Source organism: Varroa destructor, unplaced genomic scaffold, assembly GCF_002443255.2.
Source record: "Varroa destructor unplaced genomic scaffold, Vdes_3.0 BEIS01000006.1, whole genome shotgun sequence".
Lineage (NCBI taxonomy): Eukaryota > Metazoa > Arthropoda > Arachnida > Mesostigmata > Varroidae > Varroa > Varroa destructor.
The window spans coordinates 30159746-30186660 of NW_019211459.1; the positions used below are offsets into that span (position 1 = coordinate 30159746).

Here is a 26915-nt window from a genome sequence, read left to right on the forward strand (position 1 = left end):
GAAGTTTTTTTTCAATTAGAGCCAGTTAGAGATTTTGGTCGCGAAACATTGATTGGACTTCATGCACGACCCCATAGATCTGCGTCTTACCTGCGTTGTGAGATAGTGCTTTTTGTAATGATCACGAATCATCTACATGACAAGAACTGGATAGGAATGATTAGCGATCTCAGCACAAATGTAACTACATGAACTTCACTACTAATTTAGAGCATACTGCGTGCTGGGTATCTCGTAACTACGTGGCATTCACCACGAACTATTGTCTTTTGTGTGATACAAGATCGCCGAAGATCTTACAGTAACTGCGAGATCTGTAAATCTTCGGATTTAAGCTCACAGATCTTGCAACGATTGTTGTAGTCGGTCGTCAGTATTATTAAGCGAAACATCAGCAGTAGCACAACTGAAAAACTGGCTTTGATCTTCAAAAAAAAAAGTGGTTTGCTCAAGGTTGCAAAAACAATGTTTGTATACTTTGAGAAGCGCAGATTAAACAGTACAGCTTTAACTTTAATATTATGTGGGTAATATTTTGAAATTTCGGTTACAAGAAGTTTACGCGCGCCTGATTCGTACGCCATGTATCGTAATTTCCAGCAGCTCTGGAAGCAGTAACTCAAGTGTTAGGCGCCAGAGGATTCAGAAGAAAATCAAATGTGATGCGAGACAACTTAAATTAGACGTTACTACGTAATTGCTGACATAATTACAAATTGAATACGTATATTACTTATAAATTAATTGAATTAGCTGGTAACAACAAACTCCAAGGCAATTTTGCTTCAGATGGTATGCGGAATTAAATAAGTTTGCGTATCCCCTAACAGTATAGGTTACCATTAGAACAACACGGCTATTTTTGTGGAAATGTCGGTGTGACGTTCACCACCACCTACAATACGCATTTGTTCCTGTTGATTTTTTTACCGTTGCAGTGGGTTATCGAATCAGTGCATATATTTGTTGCGTTTCGCTAGATTTGATATTATAAACAAAGCTGCTTCTCAGATTCCGAAAAGAAAACTGTGCTACTATCGCGCAAGCTAAGATAAACGGGTTTTCCAAGTAACGATATTTTTCAACCTATCTCTGATTCCCACGCTAGTTACTGTAAATATTTGGCTGTTCCTTATAATTCCCGCGATAGGCATTGTTGAAAATCTTACAGCTATAAAGGTGAGGTGCTGGGTCTTTGTGGTTAACCGAAGGTTCATCGCAGTTAAGCAGGCTTGAAAAAAAGTCGGAAAACATTGTTATCCTCTTCACTGAAATTTCTATCACGGTCTTGGTGTGGATTTGTGAATCATCAAATCTACTCTACCATGCATTTTCAACAAAAATTAATAACATTTTGTTACAAAACTATAATTATTTTTGGGCGATTATTTTGAGGTCCATTTATTGATACAACGCCCTTAACATTTGTTTCTAAAACAACGTATGTCTAATGATTTTGTAAAACAATATCATTTTCTGGAACATTTTGCAGAATATGCCGTGTTTGTTGAAAATAGAAATGTACTTTTTCTTTAAGGTATCAATATTATACGAATTATGTATACGCTAATATTTTATATAACATAACTATGAGAGCACTGTAACATTTTCCGATTTATGAATAAGTTTCGTACTTCAATAAAATTTTAGAACTCATAGTGAAATAGAACGTTCCTCATAAGCTATTCAATTTCTCTTGCTAGCAGCGCCGAGGATATTAAATTTATACTACCGCTCCACCGAGCAACAGCTCTGTATTCAGGAATCCCTAAATGCATAATACTGAATACCATATGTGCCGATACTCTGTAAAAAGATCACCTCGCGAACACAAACCGAAATTTTCAATCACATTCACATTTCGTAAACATAGCAAGTAAATTTATCGTTATGTCATGTTCTGACCATTGTAGTTGTCGTTCAGGATGCAGTCATGCATATTTAACTTTTGTTGTCGTACAAATACTGTATTTATGTCTAGGTGCTAGTCTGTAGTTTTTTTCCCATCGTTCTTATCAGTAACCTAAAACTAATGCTTCGGACTGAGGATTCACTTAAGCTAAATTGGTTTACGGAGTAGTTACCATCTCTCCTCTAAGTTAATAAAATGTTTACACGTTTACGCATTCTGAGCCAAAGCAGTCTGAAAGTGACATACATAGATTTCGCAAGCCTACGGATTGTCCGAGTTTTATTAGCTTAATCTTTTGCTAAAACTTCATCCGTTACTTAATTCACTCACCACCTAAATTGGAGCTTTCATAGCCGTCCTTTTCGCTTCAAGATCGATTTATCTCCATGATCTTTTCTAGCAGATCTGTTGCTTACGTTTATAAAAAAAGTTGTTCTCAATTACACCGGCGAATAGTTGTCACTGTTTCATACATCATTCTGGGATCGTCGTCTCCTGTGCAAGGAACCTCAAGGGCTAGCCAATAGTGGAAGATCTGTCATATCACGAACTATGCTCACATGTGTCATGTGTCACACACAAAACGGTTACTTATCGTGTGCAGGCATTTCAGAAAAGTTTTGTGAGAATTCGTGGCAAGTAATAGCCATTGGAGATACAAAGCACTATTAAATCAAGAATTAAATTACCGGTTCTTCCACATGGTTTTTTCCTTGACGAGTCTTGGGCACGGTGTCAGCCGTGCCAAAACGATTACGGTATATTTCTGACATTGTCTGATTCACCACCTTTATTACAAGAAGCTTCTGAATTTTCTAAAGTTCGACTGTTTCGTTTCCTCTTTATCGTGATAGGCTTCCACGCGTCAACAGGCCATTGTTGCTAAAAGCTTGTATAGCTCCTTTTTCTTCTACAGAATTACGGGTAGGGTACTTAGTACTTTTGTTACCATTTCAGTCTTTTTGTGGATCTGGAAACCTCTTATGGAGGCTTGATTCGCTATAATTCCTAAGTACCGGGTTGACATCGTAAGTCAGAAGCCTGACTGCAAGTCGTTCCATATCATATATGTATCATCTCTGTTATTTATTTTCAGGCTTGAGAAGAATATAATGCGTCTCGTACATCAAATAATAATCCCGGAAAAGTATCGGCACAGTGCAGCACGCATGGGGGATCTAGTCATAGGTTGCCCATATCGATTATTTAAGCTTTTCAGTAGTATTATTTGAAAGAAAAGCATTGCATTAGTGTTCCTTTTTTCGTTTCCTGTTAGGTTTTTACGAGTCATCGAGCTACCACTTACGTGGTTATGCAAATGACATCTTAAAGGATGCTAAGGGCGAAGAAAAAGATCCATAATAATTACTAGATTGGAAGACCCTCAGTTTCAAAAATGGCACGAAAAGCCAAATTTTCGGGTATTTTATGTATGCTTTACTTAGGCCACACCTCAATGAGTCTTGCCCATATCGCATTATTCTCAAAGTTATAGAAAAAGCTTTTAAAAATGACTCTGGATTGAAGCGAATGACAGCTATAACGAATGGACGCGTCTGTAAGGAAACTCCATCTTGGCACGCGCGAGAACTTTGATCGGAAAATTTGCGCTTAAATACTGTAAACAACTGACATATGTTTGTCCGAACCTGTTCCGAACACTCTGTTGTCGCTCCTTTACCGTATATTTTACCTTTGATATCTTATGCATATGTTTTAACGGCATAGTGATTGCGTTTGACAAGCTGCCCGATATTTTATACACTGCTTCATAGGACGGGTTAATGACTTTTTAGAACAGAAAAGCGGTAGCACTTTGTTCGCCGCTGTTCCATTATATGACCGGCGTTCAGTCGCGTGTGGGTATGATATTTGTGTGGCATTTATTATATGTTAATTGTGACAATCTGTTCAATATTCGAAAGGCGAATTGGCAATTGGGATAACTACGCTGTGTGTGAGAAGGCATGTATCGTATCTCCTTGCGAAAAAGTTACTCATTTGTGCCAGAAAGTAGAGGTGAGATCTGAGCAATCGGCAGATAATTCAGTGGCGCAGTTACAGAAGGGAATAACTCCAAGGTCGAGGTCGTGCAAACTCTTTATTCACCTTGCTATATTTATAAACTTTCATACGTATTACAGGAGTGTTATTATATTTAAATAAAATTGTTTTTAGGCGACTAGGTATAACTTTACCCGTAACCAGGTTAACTGACCTGCTTCGTGCTTGATTGGAGGATAATCCGCATTTATAATCACGCATGCCGTTCAGGGAAGGTGGTAAAAAAACGAAATCGCTAGTTATGTCTTGAAGATGAATATCTTCAAGACATAACTAGTGAAGTATCATCAAACTAACAGAAAATATAATTAAATGCACTGCCGCTGGAAAAGTCTAAGGTACAAATGAGCTCAACTAAGAAATCAACCAAGAAATATAAGTTTACGTGTGCTGGTTCCACGCATCACATATAGCCCTATCGTGCATTTCCGTTATACTTTTTTTTTACTGTTGTAATCTAATCTGTGAATAACGCACAAATCCCACCACGAGTAAACCACTGAGTGCAAAAAAAAAGGGATAATTACTTGCGCTGTGATGTGCTTTGCCCAATTTGCAAAACTCGATGTTAAAAACGAATGTCTAATATGTCAAAATATCTAAACCAAACGTGACTGTGTGTAAGCTGAAGTAAATGAAAAAGCTGGCTACCATGTGCAGCGCGTCGTTTAATCGGGCGTGCCGAGGGATGTGTTTACATACACCGCATAGACGATAGTGACCTTCAGCTTTCAAAGCGCATGGTAAATCTGCTTTTAGTTACATGTATGTACTACCTAAGGAACATTTGCATACAATGTATAGGTTTCACCAGGCACGAGCAGCTGATGGATGAGCTAGGATTTATGATCACGCCTAGCGTGTCGGACGTTTTTGCTGTAAAAAAGGCTTTATCGAGCTTCAATAAATTGCAAGTATAAACATGTCATCACTAAATATGCAGAATACTCCAAAAAGCGACTGTTTTGGAACGATGACTTGGTGGTGTTGTCGTTCTGGCATTGCCTATCAAGTCCCATCTACATAATTTGATTTATAAAAAGACCGACAGATTTACCATTAACTTAAATTATTTAAATTAAAAAAATTATAAAGAAAAGTTTTAGAGTACTACTACTAAGCTGTTGATGGAGGATGGGTAGAATTTGCGTCTGTTTTACAGAATCACTCCAGCCTATGCTATCTTTCATATGAAGAAGAAACAATAATAGAATCATTTCAGAATGGAAGGTAACCAATTGATTTTTGCAGTTTACTAATAATCGCGTATGTACCGCCCTTAGCGTTTTAGTGACAGTAATGACAGATTGTCACTATATAATTCATTTTACGCTTCGTAACATTGGCACCTGTGGATGAAATATCATATTTCATCGCCAACGTCGTCAATAGCGAGTACGAATATTATCCTCCGTTGACTTTATGTAGCTAGATAAATGCTATAAAGTTATATATAAAAAATAAAAAAAAGTTTTGATCAGCTCTATTAGCTGGCTGACTAGTCGCTACGCCAACGTCAGCCAACTGACACACTGAGAATCATTACATTCGCGAGAATTCACGCTCCGCAATTATTGAAAATTGCGCACTCGCGTACGATCGCCTATACCTAATATTAATTAACGTCAAAATGTTCAAAGGCAGCAACAAAAGTTCATACAGGTTGAATAATCACCTATTACAGAGATCATTGCTACATGAAGTATAAACAATTTTTTTCAGCTCCATTAAGCTCGAAGTGCTTAACCACAGGTATTCCGTCAAAATAGAGGATTTTAAAAACGAGCGCACGGTATTGTCTTTCGTAATGAGCACAAACAAGAACAACCTTAGTATCTAAAAAGCGTGTTGAAAAAGTCAAATTGGAGCTATTTTTTAAAATTGCTGTGATCACACCTCAACTATTCGTCGTCATCATGAATTCATATAAACGTGTAACCAACATGCAAACTGAGACGAATCGTATTGTTAGTATCCTCTGAAGCGTGCGAGTGCATACGCCATGAGCCAAGTTCAGAACCACGCTATTGTTTCACGCAATCCAAAAAAAGTCTTTCTAGGTGCCGTAACGTACAGCACTTTTAAGCAAAATATAGCGATGAGTGATAAATTACAAAAGCGGGATAATAAACAAAAATTGTATAGACCTTCTTAAAAAATTTATTCAAGGTCGTCCATTAGGCATTGCTCAATTTTAGCTTCTTTGATGCAACGTCACGAAGGTTTTTCTGTCGGAATTTACCTCAAATCAAGATTTTCGGGACCTTTGGGAATAATTTCAGACACTTATTTCGGACATCATGTGAAGTTTTTGTAAAAAAAAAAAAGAAGAAGATGTATGTGGTTTGTTTTAATATTTCAGAATTCCTAATGTAGCCTTGCGAGCTGTTTTTGCAATCCCCTATAACCGATTATAATTAATAACGTTGTCATTAATTCCGATATTAATAAACATAATTACAAGCATCGTAGCAATGTGTCACATGTGTGGTCAAATCGTGTGTGTCTTATAAACCTATCAGAAGTCCTTTCGTCCTGGAGGAGAGAACCGATATATAATTCAGCTGATCAATTTAACAGGTTTAACAATTACAGAAAGCATTTGTAGATAGTACATTTTTTAATAAATAATAAAACCCACAAAACGACTAAGAGTAATATCTTTCAGCAGCTATTATGTTCAAAACTAATCGAAAACGTTACTTCCCGACTATCCTGTCAATTTATTGTACGACTAAGCCGTTTCTATATATATTGGGTGTGCGTGCTCCAATCGCCCGAAATGCCACAGGACAGCCTTTAACCTGCCAAAACAGTGGCGTCAAAGAAAACAAATATGGCTGCCTCCTCCAATAGGAATGTATATCCCCAAATGATATTACTGTGAGTGCCTCTATTGCTACTATTACCATTCGCTGGTGAGAATACTTGTGATTGATTGTAGTGTATCGATGACTGCCTATCAAAATATGCAAGAGATATATCTGAATGTCCACCTTTCCACCTCTCGTAGCTCTTGCTACGATGATTTGTGGATACACTGAAGTCTGATAAAGCAGGAAGGAACCGTCGCAATCAATGGTGAGGAAGCATAGTATGCTGATTAATTTTTCTGACATAAGTGATTGAAAGGAACTTTGCCTAGTTGGTATACACAAAATGGCGATGATATGAAGCCCCACGAAATGCATTGTGTGGGATATAGAAGGGTTTTTGTTATGGTTAGCCATTTACCGTTTGAAGTTAAAAACAAAGTAACTTCCCAAAAAGTCTCCATTGGGACCATTTGTGAGAAACGACGTATCTATACTACGTGTACATGCTTTTAAATTAATTGGCAAGTTACCTATTATGAGGAAAAAGCTTAGAAAATCTTTAAGGTGTCAAAAGTTCCTCATGCTTCCCTTGCTATACATTCAGATTTTTGAAAGAAGCTACGGAAGAGTACATTATTTTTATTAATTTAGAAGAAGCTACGGAAGGGTACATTATTTTTATCAATATCTTATAATAATAACAATACTCACAATCAATTTATCAAGTGTTTGCTTGGTCGATCTTATTGGCCCTTTGTCATAAAAATATCGGACGAAATGCATTTTGCATCCGCGATATGCGTTATGGAACAATCATAGTGTTGACGTCCGCAGCCTAAATATGCCAACCACCAATTTAAATCTTTAGTAATGTTAGATCTCGTGAAGCATTTTTCCTCTAGCACTATAGTAGTGAGATGGGTTGACCTTCATCTCCCTTTATGCGGTTAAACTACGCTTATAACTATTCAGAAAAAATCTTTCGTATGACTTTCGCTTGACAACCAATAATTAAGATCAATAACAGGAGCTTTATTCCTAATATTACTAGCTAAGATGGTAATAGTTTGTATCAGTTGTTGATATTGTACAAAATCTTTGTATATTTAGGTTTAATCAAATGCAATATTTTTGCGTTTCATGATAGATATAGTTATATTCAGTAATATTGTTCATGTCAAATAAAAGCAAACTAATCGATTATTTTACAAAACCTAAGTAGATACCTATGTCAGTTTCCTTTTAAAAAGTGGTCCTCGACTGATCATAATATATAATATTTTTTTAATATAATTATTCCTATTTAATCACCCAGTCTTCTTTTATATGACAACTATTAATCATGTTTGCATTACATTATGTAAGCAACGCATCGTCTTAAAAGATGTTTATCGTGGCTCAGGGCTTATTTCACAGAACTTCATTTAACGGAAGCGCGACCTTGCCTGTATGCCTGAATTTTCAAAACAGATTTCAATTAGCTGTGCATTTCAGCTGCCGGACTGTATGACTCATTTCTGTCATAGCCACACTATGTAACCGGCAAGTAGTATGCCGGTAGTATTAACAGCAAAAGTGAATCAAATTTGATCTGGTGTATAACCTGTAGTGCAAACATCGACAATAATTAAATTCCGTACCAGAAGTCTGTCTTATTATTATTATAACTATTATTATCGTAGTGAGCTTAGAAATATTGGTGATGATTTATTGTACACAGTCGTTACCTCGAATGGTTTTTTCACGCCTAATTGATAAACAATTTGTACAATCGACATTTTCTGTGAACTTTTTTCGAGTTCAAATTTCGACTTTACTAGCCATACCGCCAACGTTGTTTATTTAGCGAACAGGATTTGCAATACGATAATTCGGTGCTGTATAATGAAAGTTTCGGAATTTCGTATGAAATTCTACATAATTTTATTGTTTCCAAATGACTCTAAGTCTTTTTGTATATCCAGGAACGTACACAACTTTTAAAAGCTTAATGTAACAAGGTTAATAATATTTGTAATAGAGTGTGTGTTCATACGTTTGAAGTTGGGAAAAATCAGTAATTAAGTTTTCTGGCGTATTTCTATTGCAGTAAATCATTGTCATTGTTGTTTATAATCACTGATACAATCACTGAAGAACGAATGAGAATCATTGTATAAACAAAATATTATTTACGCCACCATGATAACTAGAATTATCGTTGTCTGAACTATTTGTTTACAGTACATATGATTGTTTAATTTCGTTTTTTTACAGTAGGCATATTTTTACTCCAATATTTCCGCTAAAAGCTTACTCGAGCGATGAAAACGATTTTTATTTCTCCATAATGTTAACCTGGACTTCGTTGCGTTTACTTTCCCGCATTTTGTTTACTTTCATTTTTATTTTAGAGCCAGGTAGTGATGCTACTTGAGTCATGGCACAAAACTCCTTCATGTACGAAATTTTTAGTACTATTATTCGTTTTGTCACAATATTCACATAATATCGACTCAGATTATGCCTTTCATTTGAATCATTTCCACAGATACTTCACGCACCTCTAACATCAGCATTCATTCTTACGCAGATTGCTTGGAATTTAATATTTCTGAGACTTGATTCTCTCATTTTTCGCTCATAAGTCTCAGGCTTGTTCTGGCCAAGAAACTTGTTACCTTAATTTTCTGCTTTATAAATTATGATATACGTTTAAACATATTGCATGGCGAAACTCCTGTTTAAATGCTAAATTTCATATTTTTCTTTATCTTATTGGTATTCAATACTATTAATACAGCTGCGTATCTGACTGTTAACATAAGCGCGTTTTTTCCATTTTCCGCTGCTATGAATCTACGCGCTTTCATGTGTATCAGTTATTGGTTCCGTCTGTTATAACCATGTTTTTTCTTGCATACTTTTGGTTATATTTTATCTTTTGCTGTTGTTTCTTAAATAAATCAGATGAGTGTCGAGACGGCAGTTGTTTCCTGGCTGGCAGGCTCGGTTGCTGTGCTTTGGCTCTGTCATGGCTCTTACTTCCTAACACTACTGTTGCCCCTTGCGGCCCTTAGCTTGATTGCTGGGTAAGTTGTCCACTACGCGTATTTCACACAAACGTGCGACAGATGGATAGCTCTAGCTAATTTACTCATATTCCGTTTAACATAAGTTGCATTAAATAGATCTAAATAGTATAAGTAATCACATATCAATGAACTGGGTATGTTATGATAAACATTTTGGATTGCCCATGTGTGTTGTCATGATATATTAGAAAACTGGTCTTTTGTTTTTTGTTTGTGAAAAATTTGTTTTCTTCCAGTCTGACTTCTTTTAGTTATATGATAGAAATTGTAGAAGGAAAAACGGAATCCGATCCTTTGACGGCCGCTCTTAGATCTGGTGCGGAAACTGAAGTAACTATCTCGGACTCAAATATACCCTTTCAAGGAATACCACATATCACAAGGTAATTATTTAGTTTTTTAGATAGTTTTCTCTCTCAATCCTAAATTATAAGTAATTATTTATTATGTGAGCTAGCATATTACCTTGCTGTTTAAAGACAGCCCGATATCCTACGTGTACTCTCAACAACGGTGCCATTTGTTTTAGAAATGTCAAGTATGCGATTGTCATTAAATATTTTGCTACTAAAGGATTATATAAAAGATATATTATCTTTTAACCAGTGCTTTTGCAAGTTGAATGCCGTACGTAGTTGTAAAAATAAAGCGAACTATCTTTTTTAATTTTTAATCTTTACAGTCTTTTGCAAATTGCTTTACTAGAACACCATATTTTTTTTTAAAAAATATAAAACGACGCTCAATCAAGAAACGATCAAAGACTAACAACTCAAACTATCGGCGTGACATGAAGACATGAAAAATCAGAATGGAGAAAATGGAGTTAGTACTGGAAATAAATAGGAATACTGAGACTTAAGTATTTATCCTTGTGTGTTTTATTCTAGTAGTGTTTCATTCTTCTCACATTTTTCTGGTATTTTTATGCATGCAGTATTTAGCTAAAATAAACTTTCCTTTGTTATTTATATTACTATTATCGTTCTATCTTTATCGTTCAGGTCTGTTTTATCCCCTTCACGCAAACCGCGTCGCGAGCGTTACCTGACAGGACACTCCGTCATAGACGAATCGTTGTCTGACGTTCTGCAACTCCTCTTTCGGGACTACGTACTCCCATGGTATTCTCGTCTGTCTACTGATGAATCTTTCTTGGCTCACATTAAGGACCTCTTTCATGAAGTTGTCGTTAACCTGTCAAACAAGGCTAAAGAAGTTGATTGGGTATGATTCGATTGCAATAATCAAAGTAATGGCGAATAAAGATCATATTTTGCAACATCAATGAAATTAATAATATCAGATGAGATAGGTTGTAGATCATACCTTTTCAATAATGTGCTAGTTGTTTCATATTTTTACAGAAATATTACGTATGAAGATTCTATTGTCACTAACACCTAAACAATTAACTCTTTCAAAATAGTTATTTTTATCATTTAAAGAATAGAGAAAAGGATACATTTTTTTCCAGGAATCAAAAAGAAGTTGTCAGTTATGTAAGGAAACAATACAACTTTTACTCGCTTCTAGTGAATCAGATTTCATTTCTCAAGCAACAAGCGATACTGTGCTTGCATATTACACAATTTTTTTTCTCTTGCAGTTATTTAAAACACTCTAAAACGACAGAAATAATAATAATAATATTCGCTATGAGGACCCAACCTTGCTCTTTCGCTTTGTCCAAACTGGACAGATTCAAGCTACTTTTTTGGGTCTTTCAACGAATAATTTTTCAAATATACGGTGATTTTATCAGGTTTAAAATTGTCGTGTCATATACTTGTTGGCTCAGATTTGGTTGAATATAATCGCATAAATGAAAGTGTTAGCCATTGAAGCTTTAGCATGTGGAGAAGTTATGAAGTCCTGCTTAATGGAAGCTTTTCATCAATAATAAGCCTTATATGGAAATCTTTATTGGCGCCTGTTTTAAGGATGGTCACAGGATTCTTATACATGTTGCCCAATCACCATAATGGTTTTATTTCAGACCTTTATTTTAAAATAACATTTAACAGGCACTTAACCTTCTCATAAGCGTTTATAGAGATGGTTCAGGTCATATATTATTCAAATCTTGCCCTAAAAGGGGTTTTATATATGGGTTTCAAGAAGGGATTAAAAAGTATTTAAGATTAAGCCACAAAGTAATTACAAATATAATTTGAAGGGATAAGGTTGTCATTGTGGATTTCTCTACAGTCGTTCAAACGCCGATGAATGACCTACTTTTGACTGCCTTACAAGTACTGCAGAAAGTAGCAAAAAATCTGCGGGCTAGAGAGAGAAAAGAGTTAGGTGTGATACCCTGCGAAGTTAAAAGGTATAACGTACGACAGTAAAAATATTTACCACACATTTTTTACACGAGTTAATAATATTGCGTAACTTTATTGATGCAAGTACCTCTGGCAGTACATCCTTCTTAAAAAATATTTTACTTAAACAATTAGAAGCACGCAGTGGAATGCTATCTCTTGATTTTAGAGCTCGAATTACCATGATATGGACCAGCAGCCGCCAAGATTTTCGGTTTTTAGTAAAGTGATGGGCTACTACATTATCGTTCCACCAAGGATATTTTAACTTAGGTTTATTTAACAGTTTAAAGTATGCCTTTTCGCTATAGATGGTAACGTACCGACACAATCACAAAGCATCCCTTGCTTATTTAATTTTTTTTGGGCAACAAGGAGAATAATTAACACAAAGCAGGACTCTTTATTGGACACAAAGTTCTTTTCACTTCTTAGACCATGAGATTCTCGTGTTAACGATTAAAAAATATGTAGTGGGTATTAGAAATAGCAGCCCGCTTGCCGAAATTTTTCGGTTGAATTTAGAGTCAATACTGATAAACTAATGCTATGTACACGAATTATAAGTGTAGTAGCTGGCGTCAGACTTCAGCAACACAATCCAAATAGGCAAAAATAAGGGCTAGAGGTTCTAAGCTATTCATGAAACAGTCCTGAAACTTAAGACCACGATAATGTGATGACAATGATGACCACGATAATGAATTCTTAACTGAATGGTACTGCAAGCTTCCAAATCTGAATCAATCTTTTTGACATACTATGGTTGTACAGGACTGTGTGGCGAATATTTTCGCATCACTCATATTTGATGTTTTAGTTTACTTTCTTCACTTATACCTTAGTTTACCCTCTTATGGTTCTGGGGTTTTGGTCTCAAAAAAATGTTGTTGGTATGGACGTTTGTATACACAAGCTTAATCATATGCATTGGAAGGTTCCTTGTTCAGTAGCTCATGCTTGTATGAATTGTTGTAGTTGCTCTCAAAACGTTTTCTGCTTTACTTCCCCAGTATTAGAGATACATAGCTTCAGAGTTATTGAAAATACTAACCTATTAAGCAGCTTTGCGACCACACTTTGCAAAAAAATCGGGTCTCCACGATGATCTGAGCCAACTTTACGACAGCTTATCTGAGCAGTATTATTTAAATCATTAAAACGCCAAACTAAAGATATAAGTGATCCCCTTAAAAACTTTTTAAAAGTCTTGTTTAGCAAACCGCAAATCCGAATGTAATACGCATTTTTGTGCAGGAATCTCCCTTTTTTTAATTTTAATATCATTGTCTATTTAGTAATTTTTGCAAGTTAAGTACGCTAATGCACAACTTAACAAAAAGTGTCTTTTTCTTACCTTCATTTATTTTTATTTATTTTTGAAATGCGATTTGTCTGCCTGTCTAACATGACTCTCAAGGATTTTTTGTTAGAACTGCGCAGAAATATTTGGATTCGGCTCCAAAAGGTATTCTCTCTTACCCATAAGATGGAGCAGCCAGGCACTTAACGTCTATTCTAGTTAGGTATACGCAAATTGATGAGGCTTTATACTTGCAAATTTGCTAATGAGGTAAATTAGTTTATTTTGTATTTAATATCAGTAACAACCGACGGAGAAAACAAATGAAAGAAGTATTAATTTTTTATCAGATATTAATTCTAATAGCTTTTTACAAGCACATACTAACAATAATAAACATTTTTGTAACAAAAAAATATCGTAATTTTATTTCCAATCGTGCAAAATTGTTGAGTGCTGTATAACCAGTGGAAGCTACATATCTTGTTTACTTTACAGGTAAATTACTTGACAGTAAATCTGGTAGACGACTTTGCATCCCATCTGCGGTTATTCCGACAGGCTCAGGCAAAGGTTCATAATAATGTTTTGTACTTTTAAACCCTTAGTTGAAGTTAAAGCTTATATATGAAAGGATGTATAGTGACTGGCACTAATCTGCGTAGTATCGATGATCACGGGTTGCCCCTACAGCAGCGTGAATATTTGAAAAAAAAAATGGTCTGAGCAGCATTTATACATTCTACATTAAGTACACCCGTTTTCCGTGATTTCTCGTAAATTAGGTGAATTGCGGCTAGGTTAACTTTACGGTGATTTAAATAATCGAACACCAAATTCGATGTCTCAACCTAGTATGTTCGGTATAATCGCATGCTTGTCTAAGCACCACTTTTGCAATTTCAGTTTTCACTTTTCAAAGTTCGTTCAGGCTTCTCCGCTCTATTAAGCTTTTCACACTATGTCGGGGCACTACTGAATAAAAACTATAATAAATGTTTATTTCTTTTTCTTTCTTATTTCTGCTTATTATTTCCGAAGTGCACATTCGTTCGTAGGCTAACATTTGTCATGTTTGAAAAGGAATAAATTACGAACTAATTGGCCAATTGGAACTTGGTGTTTAGGTGCAGAGACGTCCGCACCAGGAATCGAGCTATTCGAATGGAAGAGCTAACGCTGATCATCTCCTGCATACCTTCTTCAGAATGGAGACGGCCATGGAACGTGAGCTTTGTCGAGACCTTGTTTGCATTTCTAAAGAACGAGAGATCCGTGAGTACAGCGAAATAATCAAAATCATCGAGGATCTTTTGTTTTTGCCTTTTGCTAGTTACTGTACTTTATACTTATTCCAAACAGTACAGCTATTGGTCATATTAAGAAAAGAAAATTCAATTCAAAATAATAATTCAAACGTAAAGCTTCCTTATGATTAAAGCATCTGACCAGGCACCACTTCGGTAAATTTCGAAATTTTTCAGTGTCATTTGATACTTGCCTGCTTGAAGTAAGCCGTTGAAGTTCAGTTTATCAAAGCCGTTGAAGTTTAGGTTATCAAATTATGAAGTTATAAAAAGGAAAACATACATTCTAATGAACCATTTTCCGCTTAAATCGATACTAACAAATCGTACATCCCCCATTTCCGAAAATTAAATCGAAATTCTACTTGATGCTGTATCAAGCATGTGTTTGTTTTTTTCCATTGAGGTCGTTAGCACCTTCTTTGTAGTCGATCCCTTTCTGTAAACGGTATTACTGGCTTCATCTGAACATGCCGGCTAGTCCACTACCAGGGACGCATTTCCTTATTCGATTGACACTACATACGTAAATTGTATTACCTTAAAAACACTTATTGGCTATAATTATTGAAGCATTTTGTATACAATAGCAGCTATTTTTATGCTACAAACACTGTATTCGAAGAGTGTAAGCCTATATCGGTCATAGAGCAAATTGCAGCGAAGAAGACATTATACCATAGAAAACGGTATCTATTAACCGGTGCCGTTAATCGACTGACCGTCGCTGAAGTATGCTGGAGAGCTTCGTGTGGCCTTAACTGGCTGCTTCGCATACGAATGATACTGTTTGGTTTTAGTAGGGTACGCTTCTGGTCATACGGGTCGCGACAGCTATTCTGCTTGACACCAATTTCGTGAATAGGCGGATTTTAAACTTTTAAATATTGGTTTCCTTCATGCTCGTAAAGTTTGAAGCTATTTACCTAGGATTGTGTTTCGTACATAAACCAAAAGAACTCATGAAAATTATATTTGTTTTCGTTAAATTGAATTTCACTGAAAGCACTCATATATGTACGAGCATCATATACCTATATATGTATGAGGTAAAAAATTATGTCAGGAGCATGCAAGCTTGAAAGTAAAAGAATTGTTATGAAGCTAGAATTAGTATATATAACAAGTCACACTAACATTGATAATCATATACGGATATTCATGACAAATAAATTCCGCGTAATTTCTTCCGCATAAGATATTGATATAATCTTTTTTGAATGACAAAGGCATTAGTGATTTTTTTTGAAGGATTACCAACAGCTATACCGTAGAATGACTTTTAGAAAGTCTCATATCCGCTTTTGAGGCGACCTGTTCAAAAGCACCTTATGTTGCAGTAAGTCATTGTACTTCTGGTTTGCGCGACTTGGAGTTGGAGGCAACATTTGCTTAAAATAATCTGTAGAATCTGTAGTGATTAGCAATCGAGTACGATTGTTTGGTTTCAAAGGAAGCCGGATGGTTGATCTGATTCGTGATACTATATGACCTACAGATTTTACAAATGTTTTAGTTAGGACTGTTGCTACTTGTTTGATGGTGATCGTTTGTTTACTCTTTTTCAGAGTACCTTCAACAAGTATCAGAAGTGCTACTGTACCTTCTGCTTCCCCCTGCTGACTTCCAAAATCATGTGACTCGTGCATTCCTTCGTGAGCTAATAGCCAACATCGTCTTATTACCAGTAATAGATATGATCACCGATCCCGATTACATTAATCAGACTATTGTATGGATGGTACGTCAACGCAATAAGGGCATCTACAAAGGCGATGAAAAGGATGTACGTAGGGTGAAGTATGAGAATAGATATTTGCTACATAGTCGACCTCTGAAGATCTCTTCACTTTCGAAAATTTGCAGTTGGTGTGCCAGTATCCATTTCGAAATTTTTGGGAAATGCTTTTAATTATTAATTTCCTTTCCTACATTTCAATATATAGTTGCATATATTTTGACAATAACGAATTCCATTTCTGAATGAACTTGTTGTACAAATGTACTCTTATGAGTAACCATCTTTTTTAATTTTTGGTAACTTAATAGAAATATGATAGAATTTTTGATACCAAGATTCGTGACAACAGATGTCGATATAATCAAGCCTTGTTTGACTATGCTTAAGCATGAGATATGCGACTCTAACGCTGCTGGGTTTCAGAGTCGATTTTTTTGAGACCAATATTAACGGACGATTTAAATCGTCGAGAAGTAAGCATATTAAAAGAAATTCTTAGCTATATTTCGCTTCTACAATGCACATAGCTTTCGTACTGGTAAAATTTGGATTGAAAGAGCTCAGTAAAGCTATAAAAGACCCTGAGAGGGCTTTTTACATCTTGTTAAGCGTATTGCGTATAAAACACGATCCACCTACATTGACATATGTGGCATAAACGGTGAAGGCAGATTTACATCTGTCTTAAAAAACCGTCATAAGTTTAAAGTTGAAATGTCAGACCACATTTAAATATGAACATTTGAGATTTTACCTGTCCTCCTACATTTCGAAATGACAAATGTCGAGATTACTATAAATACCTTGATAAATGAAATTGCTATCTATAATAAATCCCGGGAAGTACTGACACCGAGGATTTCGTATGCCGCTGCAACCGATGGGTTAGTTACACTGAATGAATTCTAGCAAAAGGGGTAGATAAAATAGACTTACCTGACTTTAGCATGACTGTCAAAGAGTCTTATGATTGGTACTTATTTGTGAAAACTAATGGGTATAATTACGACAAGCGGGGTTCCTGTTTTCAAAATAATATTTGCCATTTTTGTAGCACAGCTCAGTTCTGTTCAATCTGACGGCAGTTTTCAAAATGATGTTTGCCGTTTTTGTAGCTCAACTCAGTTCTGTTCAATCTGAGGGCAAAAGCTCCAACTTTTTTATAATAGCCAAAACACAATGATCACTTTCAAATAAAACAACGCCGTTTATATACAATATCCTGTTCATATTACTCGTACCTTTAATTATTGTTAGCGCAGCCAAAGGGTTCCTGCACATAGATTATGTGCAGGAACCCTTTGGCCGAACCCGAACTTTTTGTTTTTTTTTTGAAGTTGAAGTTTTGGCTGAACCGAAAGTTTTAGTTAGATTAACTAAAAGTTTCGGTTCTTTATATAAACACTTTATAGAAGTGTTCCCATTAAGCATTGATTCAGGCGGTTAGACCTTTTCAGTACCAAACAAACTGTATTAACGCACGATTTCAAATTTAGACCACCATGTTACTGCGTTATTACAGAGACAGTCTCCAATGATCTATTACTACATCGTGAACATTACATAATTTCCAGCCAAAGCAAGTGGCACATAGTAGATACAGAATCATTTTGTATCACTTCAAAGATGTGTCAAATCTATTTATTTTGTCGATGGGAGAACTTTATCATGTTAAAATAAAAAAAGGTACTTTCGCTATAGGCTTTCTCATTTCAACAGTACGCGTCACCTTTAGAATTAAAAAGTTTTAAGTTTAAAAGTACTACACCCGCTTCGCATACAGTTTGCAATCTTCAGATAATGATGTCAATGACTGACGAGTATCATAAATCAACTTTTTAACGATGTTTATTCTTCGTCCATCGGATATCAAATACAAGAGTTCATATTTTCAAAATTTGGTTTGGATGAAACAGAATAAGGAAGCTGTCGTTCCCTCAGAAGATTTCTTAGCTGTACTTCGTTGCACTGATAGCCTGGATGAACTAGTCGCTACTCAACAGATTGTCAGGCATGAGATCGCTGTTCAACGCAGTCGAGATACCGGCGGTGAGCAAGACGAGCAAGTAAAACAGCAGCTCAAATCGCTGTTCTACGTTGATGAAATTATCACAAGTAGGTACTCCTTAAGCTTGGTATATGAAAAATTATATAACCTGTTGAAACAGTAGGTATTCGTTATCTAAAATTGAACTTTACATTTAATCAACTCAGTCAAATGTTATATAAAAATGCCTAACAAGATTATGTTCTAACAAATTCTAGATCAAATTGCTTCTTGACAGATTTTCCTTTATACAAATGGTCTAAAAAAATATATATAAAAGTCACAAATCAGAAATTCAAACCAGGGTATTCGTCATAAAAGCTGGTACACATTAATTTTGCAGAGCGTATCCAACGGCTAGAAGATGGCACGTTTGATGCAGATTCCAGTGGTCTTCCGTGTCCAGCCGATCTGAAAAAGCTCATGGCGAACGAGCTATGCAATCTTTCGTTCGACGATATCCTTTGCAATAACATTGCACTTTCATATTTCATCGGTAAGGGATCAAAGGACACGCAGAGTAACGCATTTTTTGGTTACCACATTTTTTCATATAATAATCCATCAAAATGCTGTCACGCACACCTAATGACGAAGAAACGGATAAAGCGTTACTCTGAAAGAGCTCAGTTGCGTCGTTTACTAATCTTATTGATGTTACATTCTACTAAATTTTTCATTACCCATATATATTAAAAAATAAGCATCTTCTTTAGCGTTAAACACTGTTATCTAAAATAAGAATTTGAATTGATTAAGGCAAAATCCCAAAAAATAAAACACCTGTTGTTATATATAGGTGTACAGATATCTCGTTTCGTGCTATGTAAATATCGTAAATACCTCGAAAAATCGAAACATGTGTATTGGACTTATGTTTTCATTCATTTACAACTTCTAATTCCTTTTAGAGACCTAACCAAAAGGTAAAGAAATAGGGAATCAAGCAGTACAAATTGCAACTGCTAATCAATGAGTAACCGTTCAAAGAGCGTGAAGCAAGTTATTATTTGTTTACTTCACTGCCATACCTTCTAATGTTTATATCATTACGTTCTTTTTACGTACTATATTTGAAAATGATTCTTACAGCAGGTTACACATTGTGGTAGCATTGAGCTGAAATATCAGCGCTTAAAAAACTCAAAAAGGCTAGGCTTAAAGACCACATTCTTCTGCCCGTCGTAGTATTGTAATGTCTCATCTACTCGAGCTGAGATTACCGCACAAAAAAAATTATATAATGCTAAGAAATGACAAAACTTGAGACAAGGTACAACAAGGTAACCGTAACTGTTCATCTAAGCTCGATGCACATTTTACTTGATGACTTTCCTAATGGAAAAAATGTCGTCGGAATTGAAAAACAACCGGTGTCAGACATGATTTGCCGAATCGCTTTTTTCTTACTACTACCTACTACAAAGTAACACACAGCCGATTACAGAGATATATTAGATTCTAGGTGCTCTTTCGGTTTCAAAGGGAAATCATAGTTCTGTGGAGTTCATATAGTAACTTCATGTTTACATATCACAGATAATCAATTTTACAATATGTAATTGTACCTAAGACGACCCTCGAATGAGCAAATTCTAAATCATATTGTAACGCATTGGATTGCTGAGTATTAATTCGGTAGAAGTGAATTATGAGCTCTGGCATCTGATCTTTTTGTTTACCGAAGTAGTTGTACGATGAATAGACGAATTTACTTGTAAAAAGTTTAAGATTTTTAAAGGTTATACTTTAATTCAAAACTGCCCATACACGGGCTTGCTATTTTCAACTAATTACTTAAGTGTACCTATACCAATTAATACCAGTACAGACATCAGCAGTGAATGTCTTTACTTGTTACAGAATTTATGACATCTGTTGGAGCTCAAAACCTGATCATGTTCCATTTACATGTTGAGGGTTTTAAGACTTCAGCAGAACAAGTGGCTCCTGGAGGGCGGGATATTCCATCAGGAACACGTTTAGAGGGATCAGTTCAGAGCTTGCGTGAAGCAGCTCAGCATATATACAATACGTACCTCTCTGAGCAAGTAAGTCACCTGTGCACCGATTTTTTTTCTTGTAGGATTGCCCAAGCACGATAACTACACCTTGCTTGAAAATATGTATTAGAAATTAGAAACTGAATATGATGTAGAAGCCTCACCTGATTCAGTTATATATTTTTGGACAGTATAGCGACTACAAACGGTAATTCGCCATACCAGTAAAAGCCAGTGAACGTAATTGAAGACTGATGGATTTGACCTTATTTCTAATATTTCTAATAAGTCGCTATTTGCAGAACATGGCCAGTTATGTTTTGAACTTGATTATGTTTTTCATATTAATTAATGTATCAAAAAGGTTTAAAACTTTAGCTACTGAATTGAATCCATCATATGTACAAAACAAGCCAAAAACTATGAATCGTTTTTCCTCGAATCTTTAGCCAATTAAGCGGCAGGAATTTCTTTTAATAAATATATTTGATATTAAAACAGTTATTGTCTATGTACAATCATTATTGACCCCACAATACAGGAAGACGCGTATCTAAAGCAAAGCCATGAGCAGGTCCTTCCTAAACATATCTTGTAGCTCTGTTACCGATAAGCGTGAGCCGATCGAAAAAATAAATTAAGTCAAAATTGTTAAATTGTTAATAAAGCCCGTACTCATTATAAAGATATACAAACCTTTTAGAAAATATAAGTGCTTGAATAAATTAAAAATTCCGCAGAGTAATTGAACACAAATTTCTCAAGACTCTTAACGCTGAAATATATCTCTATAGTTTCTAGGCATTTTTGACCGTGGTATCAGCTTTTTCTGTGAACTGGCTACAGGTGTATTAGTTTGAGAAAAAAAAAAATTGCGATTTAGTAAATAATTTTTTTATAAGACAATTCCTTTTGTTCCTACTTATTTTAGGATATCCTAGCACCTAAGTACATAATATAATGAAACTTATAATGTTTCGTACGAACAGAATTGCCCTTTAGATCATGTCAACACATGAATAACTAGCAGTTTATATTAATAATAGAAGTGGCTTAAATAGCTAAACAAGGTATATCAACAACAGCATAGCAATATAGCTAACCCTTTGTGAGATTTGCATCTTTTTGCCTTGCCCCCACTCATTTACAACTGTGCTACGGGTTTCTGTAACAATACTTGCTGTTTATTTATTTATTCTTCTAACGTTAATTCTAACCGTATCACATGTATCCTACTTGTTGGGTAATATATAAAGAACCTAATAACATTTTGTGATTGGAGGTAGGACTAATGGAATCTACTCCCAAACCCTAACAGAGGTTATCAAGTGCGTAGTTCCCAATGTTCCCTTAAACGCACTGTTAAGAAGATCTTAAACATGTATAAATTGTATTGGTATGATTAATTTGGTCATGAAGGATGCATTTTGCTTAGTAGGAACGAGTGAAATTTTGCCTGTTTCTTTAACTGCTGTCACTGGGGTACGTGCAGAATTTTGGTCGTTGTTCGCTTAATTCTCCGAAATAAGGGTGAAGAGTATGAACATGTTTTTCAACATTCCGTTCTTTCCTTATCCTTCATTCAAGATTATTATGTAATAAACAAACTCAGGAATAATCTGTAGATCATCCTCGCTTCTGGAGAGACCATATTTTTCACAGTTTAGCTATACAGAATGTAGGTAATATTTTTGTAGTTTGAGAGAGAATGATAGTAAGAGAGAGAATTTTTTTTAAAGAAATCTAGAGAATGGTCCTACAGACTTTAATGAGGACCATGTGGCGCTGCCAAGATTTTTGACAAACGCATCAAGCAGATATCCATGCCAAACAGGTTTATGATATGCTTAAGCTTGCATTAGTAGCAAAACTTTATGACGGTTAGGAAAGAAAGGTCAACGATTTAAAACTAACGAAAGAGGTATATGCAAAGGCGTTTTTAAAAATAATTTATTTAATTAACTGAGCCAGTTTTTTTATTCAACGACCAAAAATCTCAGTACAGCTTTTTTCTTTCCAAGCTTGAGAACTCCAGTATTGTATCGTATTCGAATTGTCAAATGTTGTTTTAAAAAAAATCTAATATCAATTGACGGCAGACCCCTTAATAAAAATATCAGTTGGAGTAAGCATCGTATGAGACAACTATTAATCAATTTTTAGTTTATGAGGGTTAGACGACGGTTTGTGGGGATGATTAGGCAAACAATTTAGTTTTTTATAGCAAAAAGAAGAGCTCACAGTAAGCTGCTTTGTTTTCTCGAATCTCATCTATATGTGCACGAAGCACTGCGTAGATTATTTAGAGTTAAGCATATTGCAGAACTGCGATTATGAAGCCTTCATTATTAAGAAATTGGGGCTGTAAAACATCAGTGTCTGCAGGAAGATGGGAAATTGATAAGAAAAAATGTATTAGCAGAGTACCTTACATCGCTTCGAGGTTTATCTTATAATTTGTTTTTAAACATTTTCAAGATCATGCATATCCTATGCTAAATAAGAATATTATACTGGGCGACAGTACAGGAAACCTGGAACTGCAAGCCTAATATTCCATTTTACATGGAATTGCAGGCACTTACTTAGAAACACCAATATATATTACGTGTAAATACTCTTAATCAACGTTCATACAACATTCTTAAATTAATTCACAACTTTCTTATTTTAACGTTTTTCGTTATTTTTTGCAATGTGAATAAGTTGTTAGAATTACATCTTTTTAGGTCTAGCATCAAAAGCTTTCTCCAATTAATGAATTTCATTACCCAATTAAATTTTACCAGATAGCGCTTTTCCTAATAGATAGTATTAGTCTTAATAAGTAGATGCGTGTTAGTCACCTACACCACGCCGTCTCCAATAAGCTGACCTACTCAGTGCAAATATGTGCACGTATGCTAGACAATAGAGAACGTCAAATATGTACTACTGTAATTATATTCGTGCCTTATCTTAGTCAAATCCATGGCAAGTTTACGTGAATCATAAGCGTGGGATAATGACATTACGTAGATTGCTGCAGAAGAGAGAGTTTTTCCACAATTTTTTCTTAAGTGGACATTGTAAAAAAAAGTTGTGTGATCCTGGTAACTAGCAGTCAAATTTTAACCTATGTTTACAGTTTCGGGTTTATAAATATTTTTAATTGATTGTTCTCCAGTAAAATAATTTTTCGGAAAGCGATTAGGATAATCTTACGGAGTGAACTTAGGTTTGTTTAATGGATTGGATGGAACACCCAGTCCAGTTTTGGCGTTTATGTAATAAATGTTTAAAATTACCATGATGAAAAAGTATTCTTGTTGAATAAGCGCCAATCGTCGCAAGCAACGAATACTTTTTGGTTATGTTTGAATTAAGGGTCCGTCTTGCTTACGACTGTGCGCAAAAAAAGGCTGATCAATATATTCAGAATTTGATCATACGGCACTACACATGACACTAATAGCGATCGATACACTCGCAAGGTACTCAAAAATCCTAAGACTTCGGAATTCCTTGGCATTGGATGCGAAACATCTTATTTAATATACCAAAAATGCTCTCAACTTTCACTTATCTAAACGTAAATTATATCCTAGACAGCCGTTAGTGCGCTTCTATAAATTGTTACAATAATATAACACGTCCAGGTAGTAGCTATCCGTGAAGCGATAAGTCCCCTTTCTTAAGACGAGTGCATCACTTTTTAGCAAAGCTATGTTTGCAATAAAAAGATGTTTGTAAAGGTTCTCGTTCGAATTTTTCATCACTTCCATATGACATACACTTTCATAGCGAGTACATATTCTGGCGTTTCTTACTACTATATATAACTCAAAATTGAGCGGATCGCCACGGTTACGTAGTAGATGTGCTTACATACCTAATCACAAAGCAAAAGCAATGTATACCAGTGGGTATTTTATTATTTTTTAATATTTTTCTTAATACTATATTTTTTTACAAAGGTTTTTCTGAATTTTTGTAAATCTTTTTTTGCAAATTCACATTGTTCCGCATATGCCAAATAATCAGGATATGCAAGTTCCTGTAAAGTTGCTGTTGACAAAAAAAAGAACACCTACAATATGTGCTATATTTTTTTTAAATTTGGAAATATATTTTAATCTTTAAGAGATTGCAGTATTTATAGGAAATTTGTTTCAGCGGGATTTGTTATTATTATTATTTCTATTATTTTTACTTGACACGCAAATAATGGCTAAAGTTTTTTTTGAAAAAGAGGATTAAATTAGGGAAAATAAAATGAAGTAAGCATTATGGTATGGGTTGGTTCCTTTCGTGGTTTTGCTAAACTGGAAAACGTTATTAAATGCAACTATGGCAAGCGTTGTAAGCTTTGAAAGAATTGCAGTTAGACATTGTGTTACCTTTGTCGAAAAATACTAATTGGAAAGAATAGTATTTTTTGCATTACCTATAATTTTAGGAATAACCGGAAAAAATGCGTTACTACTTATCCTGCATACAGCTCATAAGATCGTAGAAACAGAATAATCTCATCCCACAGATATCAAGGTGTTAATCCGGGATGTGAGCTGACAAAATCTTTTCAAGTTATCAGACTCTTTTAGCACCTATCTTTTATAATAATATATCTTTTATAACCTATATTTTTTCACCTATTAGGTGAAAAATTTCGCACGTAATACTGCATAGTGGAATGGTATTCGTGCAGACCAGACGTTACTGCACGATGAACAGTTTTAACTAATCTAAGCTATTCAAAAGGATCAAGAGATTTAGCTAGGAATGAAATGCGGGACTTTGTGGTTAGTTCTTCTTTAAAAAGTGCACACTATGATCTTGTCATTTGTTGAAGCCTATGTATATCACCCGCTTTTTCTTTTTCGAGAACGGAGATACGGAATCTTTAAAAAAGCTATGTCAAGTACCGTTCGCTCCGAATTTTGCCTAATGTAGACAGCGAGTAATATTTCAGAGTGCTTATGAGCAGTCTGATTATTTGACTAGGGTGGGGTGCACGAAGCTTTGGGCGCCGTTACTTACGACTTCCTCGAGCGCTTATGATTGAGTAGCTTACGCGTCGACCGGTCCTTGTCATTTGAAGAAGTCTCCTACCTTGCCATCTATTAAAACCGGAACGAGAAGTAGCTGTGACAAGTGAAGAAGCCGGTACAACACATCAACATCAAAAACAAGCACTATTTTCTCGCAAATTTGAGCTTGCAACGAGTTAGGCCTTAGCTCATAGTAGTAAATACCCCTCGTCCCTAGCGCAATCCCTGTCTCAAAAATGTCCGGCCGTTCTGGTACTTGTAGGGGGTGTAAGGAGAGCATTTAAAGCGGCCTGTAGTAGCTTTCTGCTTGAAGTATGCTAGAATGTTTCGCGGAACTTACAGAGCGGACTACGGAAGTGATGCATCAGCTGATCACTCTCTGAAGTTATGTAAGAGTACAACGTTTAAGCAGCGGATTGTTTAATGGAAAGTTCCGTAAACTCTTTAGATACCTGTTCATTGCTCGGTTCCAAAGCAATAGTATGTGTAGTTTATTTTTTATCATATGCTAGAACTCGAATGAAAGTTAGCTGGTCTCGCAGAGAAGAGAGAAGCTCTTCTGACCACCGGACCGGTTTTCGAAAAGACCAACAAGTTATCATAATAGAGAAAGACCATTTGCTGCGGAAAAGACACGTTCTCCTAAGAAACAGGTGTTGGTAAAGGTGAGAAGGTGATGCAATTAGTGGAAGTTGCTGTGAAAAAACTTCCCTAAAAAGGCTCCCGTAATCGATCGACAAACGACATTTAGACTTACCCAGCACAGTCGAGGAAATCGAATGGTACATCAGGATGACGGTCGAAGCTTTTGACGATGAGTTCAAAAAACAATTCGACACGATTCTGACCTGTTCACCTTTTTTCAGTTAACTGCACGACAGGCAACAGTACCGTCTGATTAAAAATTACGCAGGATCGGTTGCTTTTCTTTGTACTTCCCATGACTATATACACACAGTGGCAAGTAGCCAAAAGTGATCAAGTCAGCTGCAAAGGAGAATTTGCCAAGAATATAGCAATGATCCTGTAAAAAATGTTTAAGCGTCAAAAACTCTGAATTTAAGAAAAATGCAAATCGCGAAGCGATAGGTGTTCTACCGACCAAGCCTTTAGGAGTCTGCGAACTAAAAGCGCGACTGCCGCTGGACCAAGAACCGCGATGAACCCGAGTAAACCTTCGAAATCACCGTTTGAGCGTCGTCAGTTCTTACACCGATGCCAGAACCGTCGCAGCAAATAGCACCACTTAGAAACGCCCTTCAGAGAGAGTTATAATTGGTCTCGGAGTCGA

At 35.6% G+C, this 26915-nt stretch overlaps 1 protein-coding gene across 6 annotated transcripts in view; it reads left to right on the forward strand.

Annotated features, from left to right (window-relative positions):
* Nucleotides 1–3787: 3787 nt before the first annotated feature.
* The window catches only part of LOC111252278 (sorting nexin-13-like), a 47873-nt gene continuing 24745 nt past the window's right edge, over nucleotides 3788–26915 (forward strand). For 3 of the 6 annotated variants that reach the window (XM_086992193.1, XM_086992194.1, XM_086992197.1), the window contains exons 1-10: nucleotides 3788–3877; nucleotides 9742–9863; nucleotides 10103–10249; nucleotides 10871–11093; nucleotides 13995–14069; nucleotides 14624–14771; nucleotides 16372–16589; nucleotides 18461–18659; nucleotides 18935–19087; nucleotides 20455–20642. In XM_086992193.1, coding sequence (XP_086848319.1) covers nucleotides 3803–3877; nucleotides 9742–9863; nucleotides 10103–10249; nucleotides 10871–11093; nucleotides 13995–14069; nucleotides 14624–14771; nucleotides 16372–16589; nucleotides 18461–18659; nucleotides 18935–19087; nucleotides 20455–20642 — 1548 coding nt within the window. In that variant the 5' untranslated portion in view covers nucleotides 3788–3802. Of the gene's footprint in view, nucleotides 3878–6802; nucleotides 7058–9741; nucleotides 9864–10102; nucleotides 10250–10870; nucleotides 11094–13994; nucleotides 14070–14623; nucleotides 14772–16371; nucleotides 16590–18460; nucleotides 18660–18934; nucleotides 19088–20454; nucleotides 20643–26915 lie in introns of those variants that run through there. The other 3 variants (XM_086992195.1, XM_086992196.1, XM_086992198.1) reach the window with 3 other exon arrangements.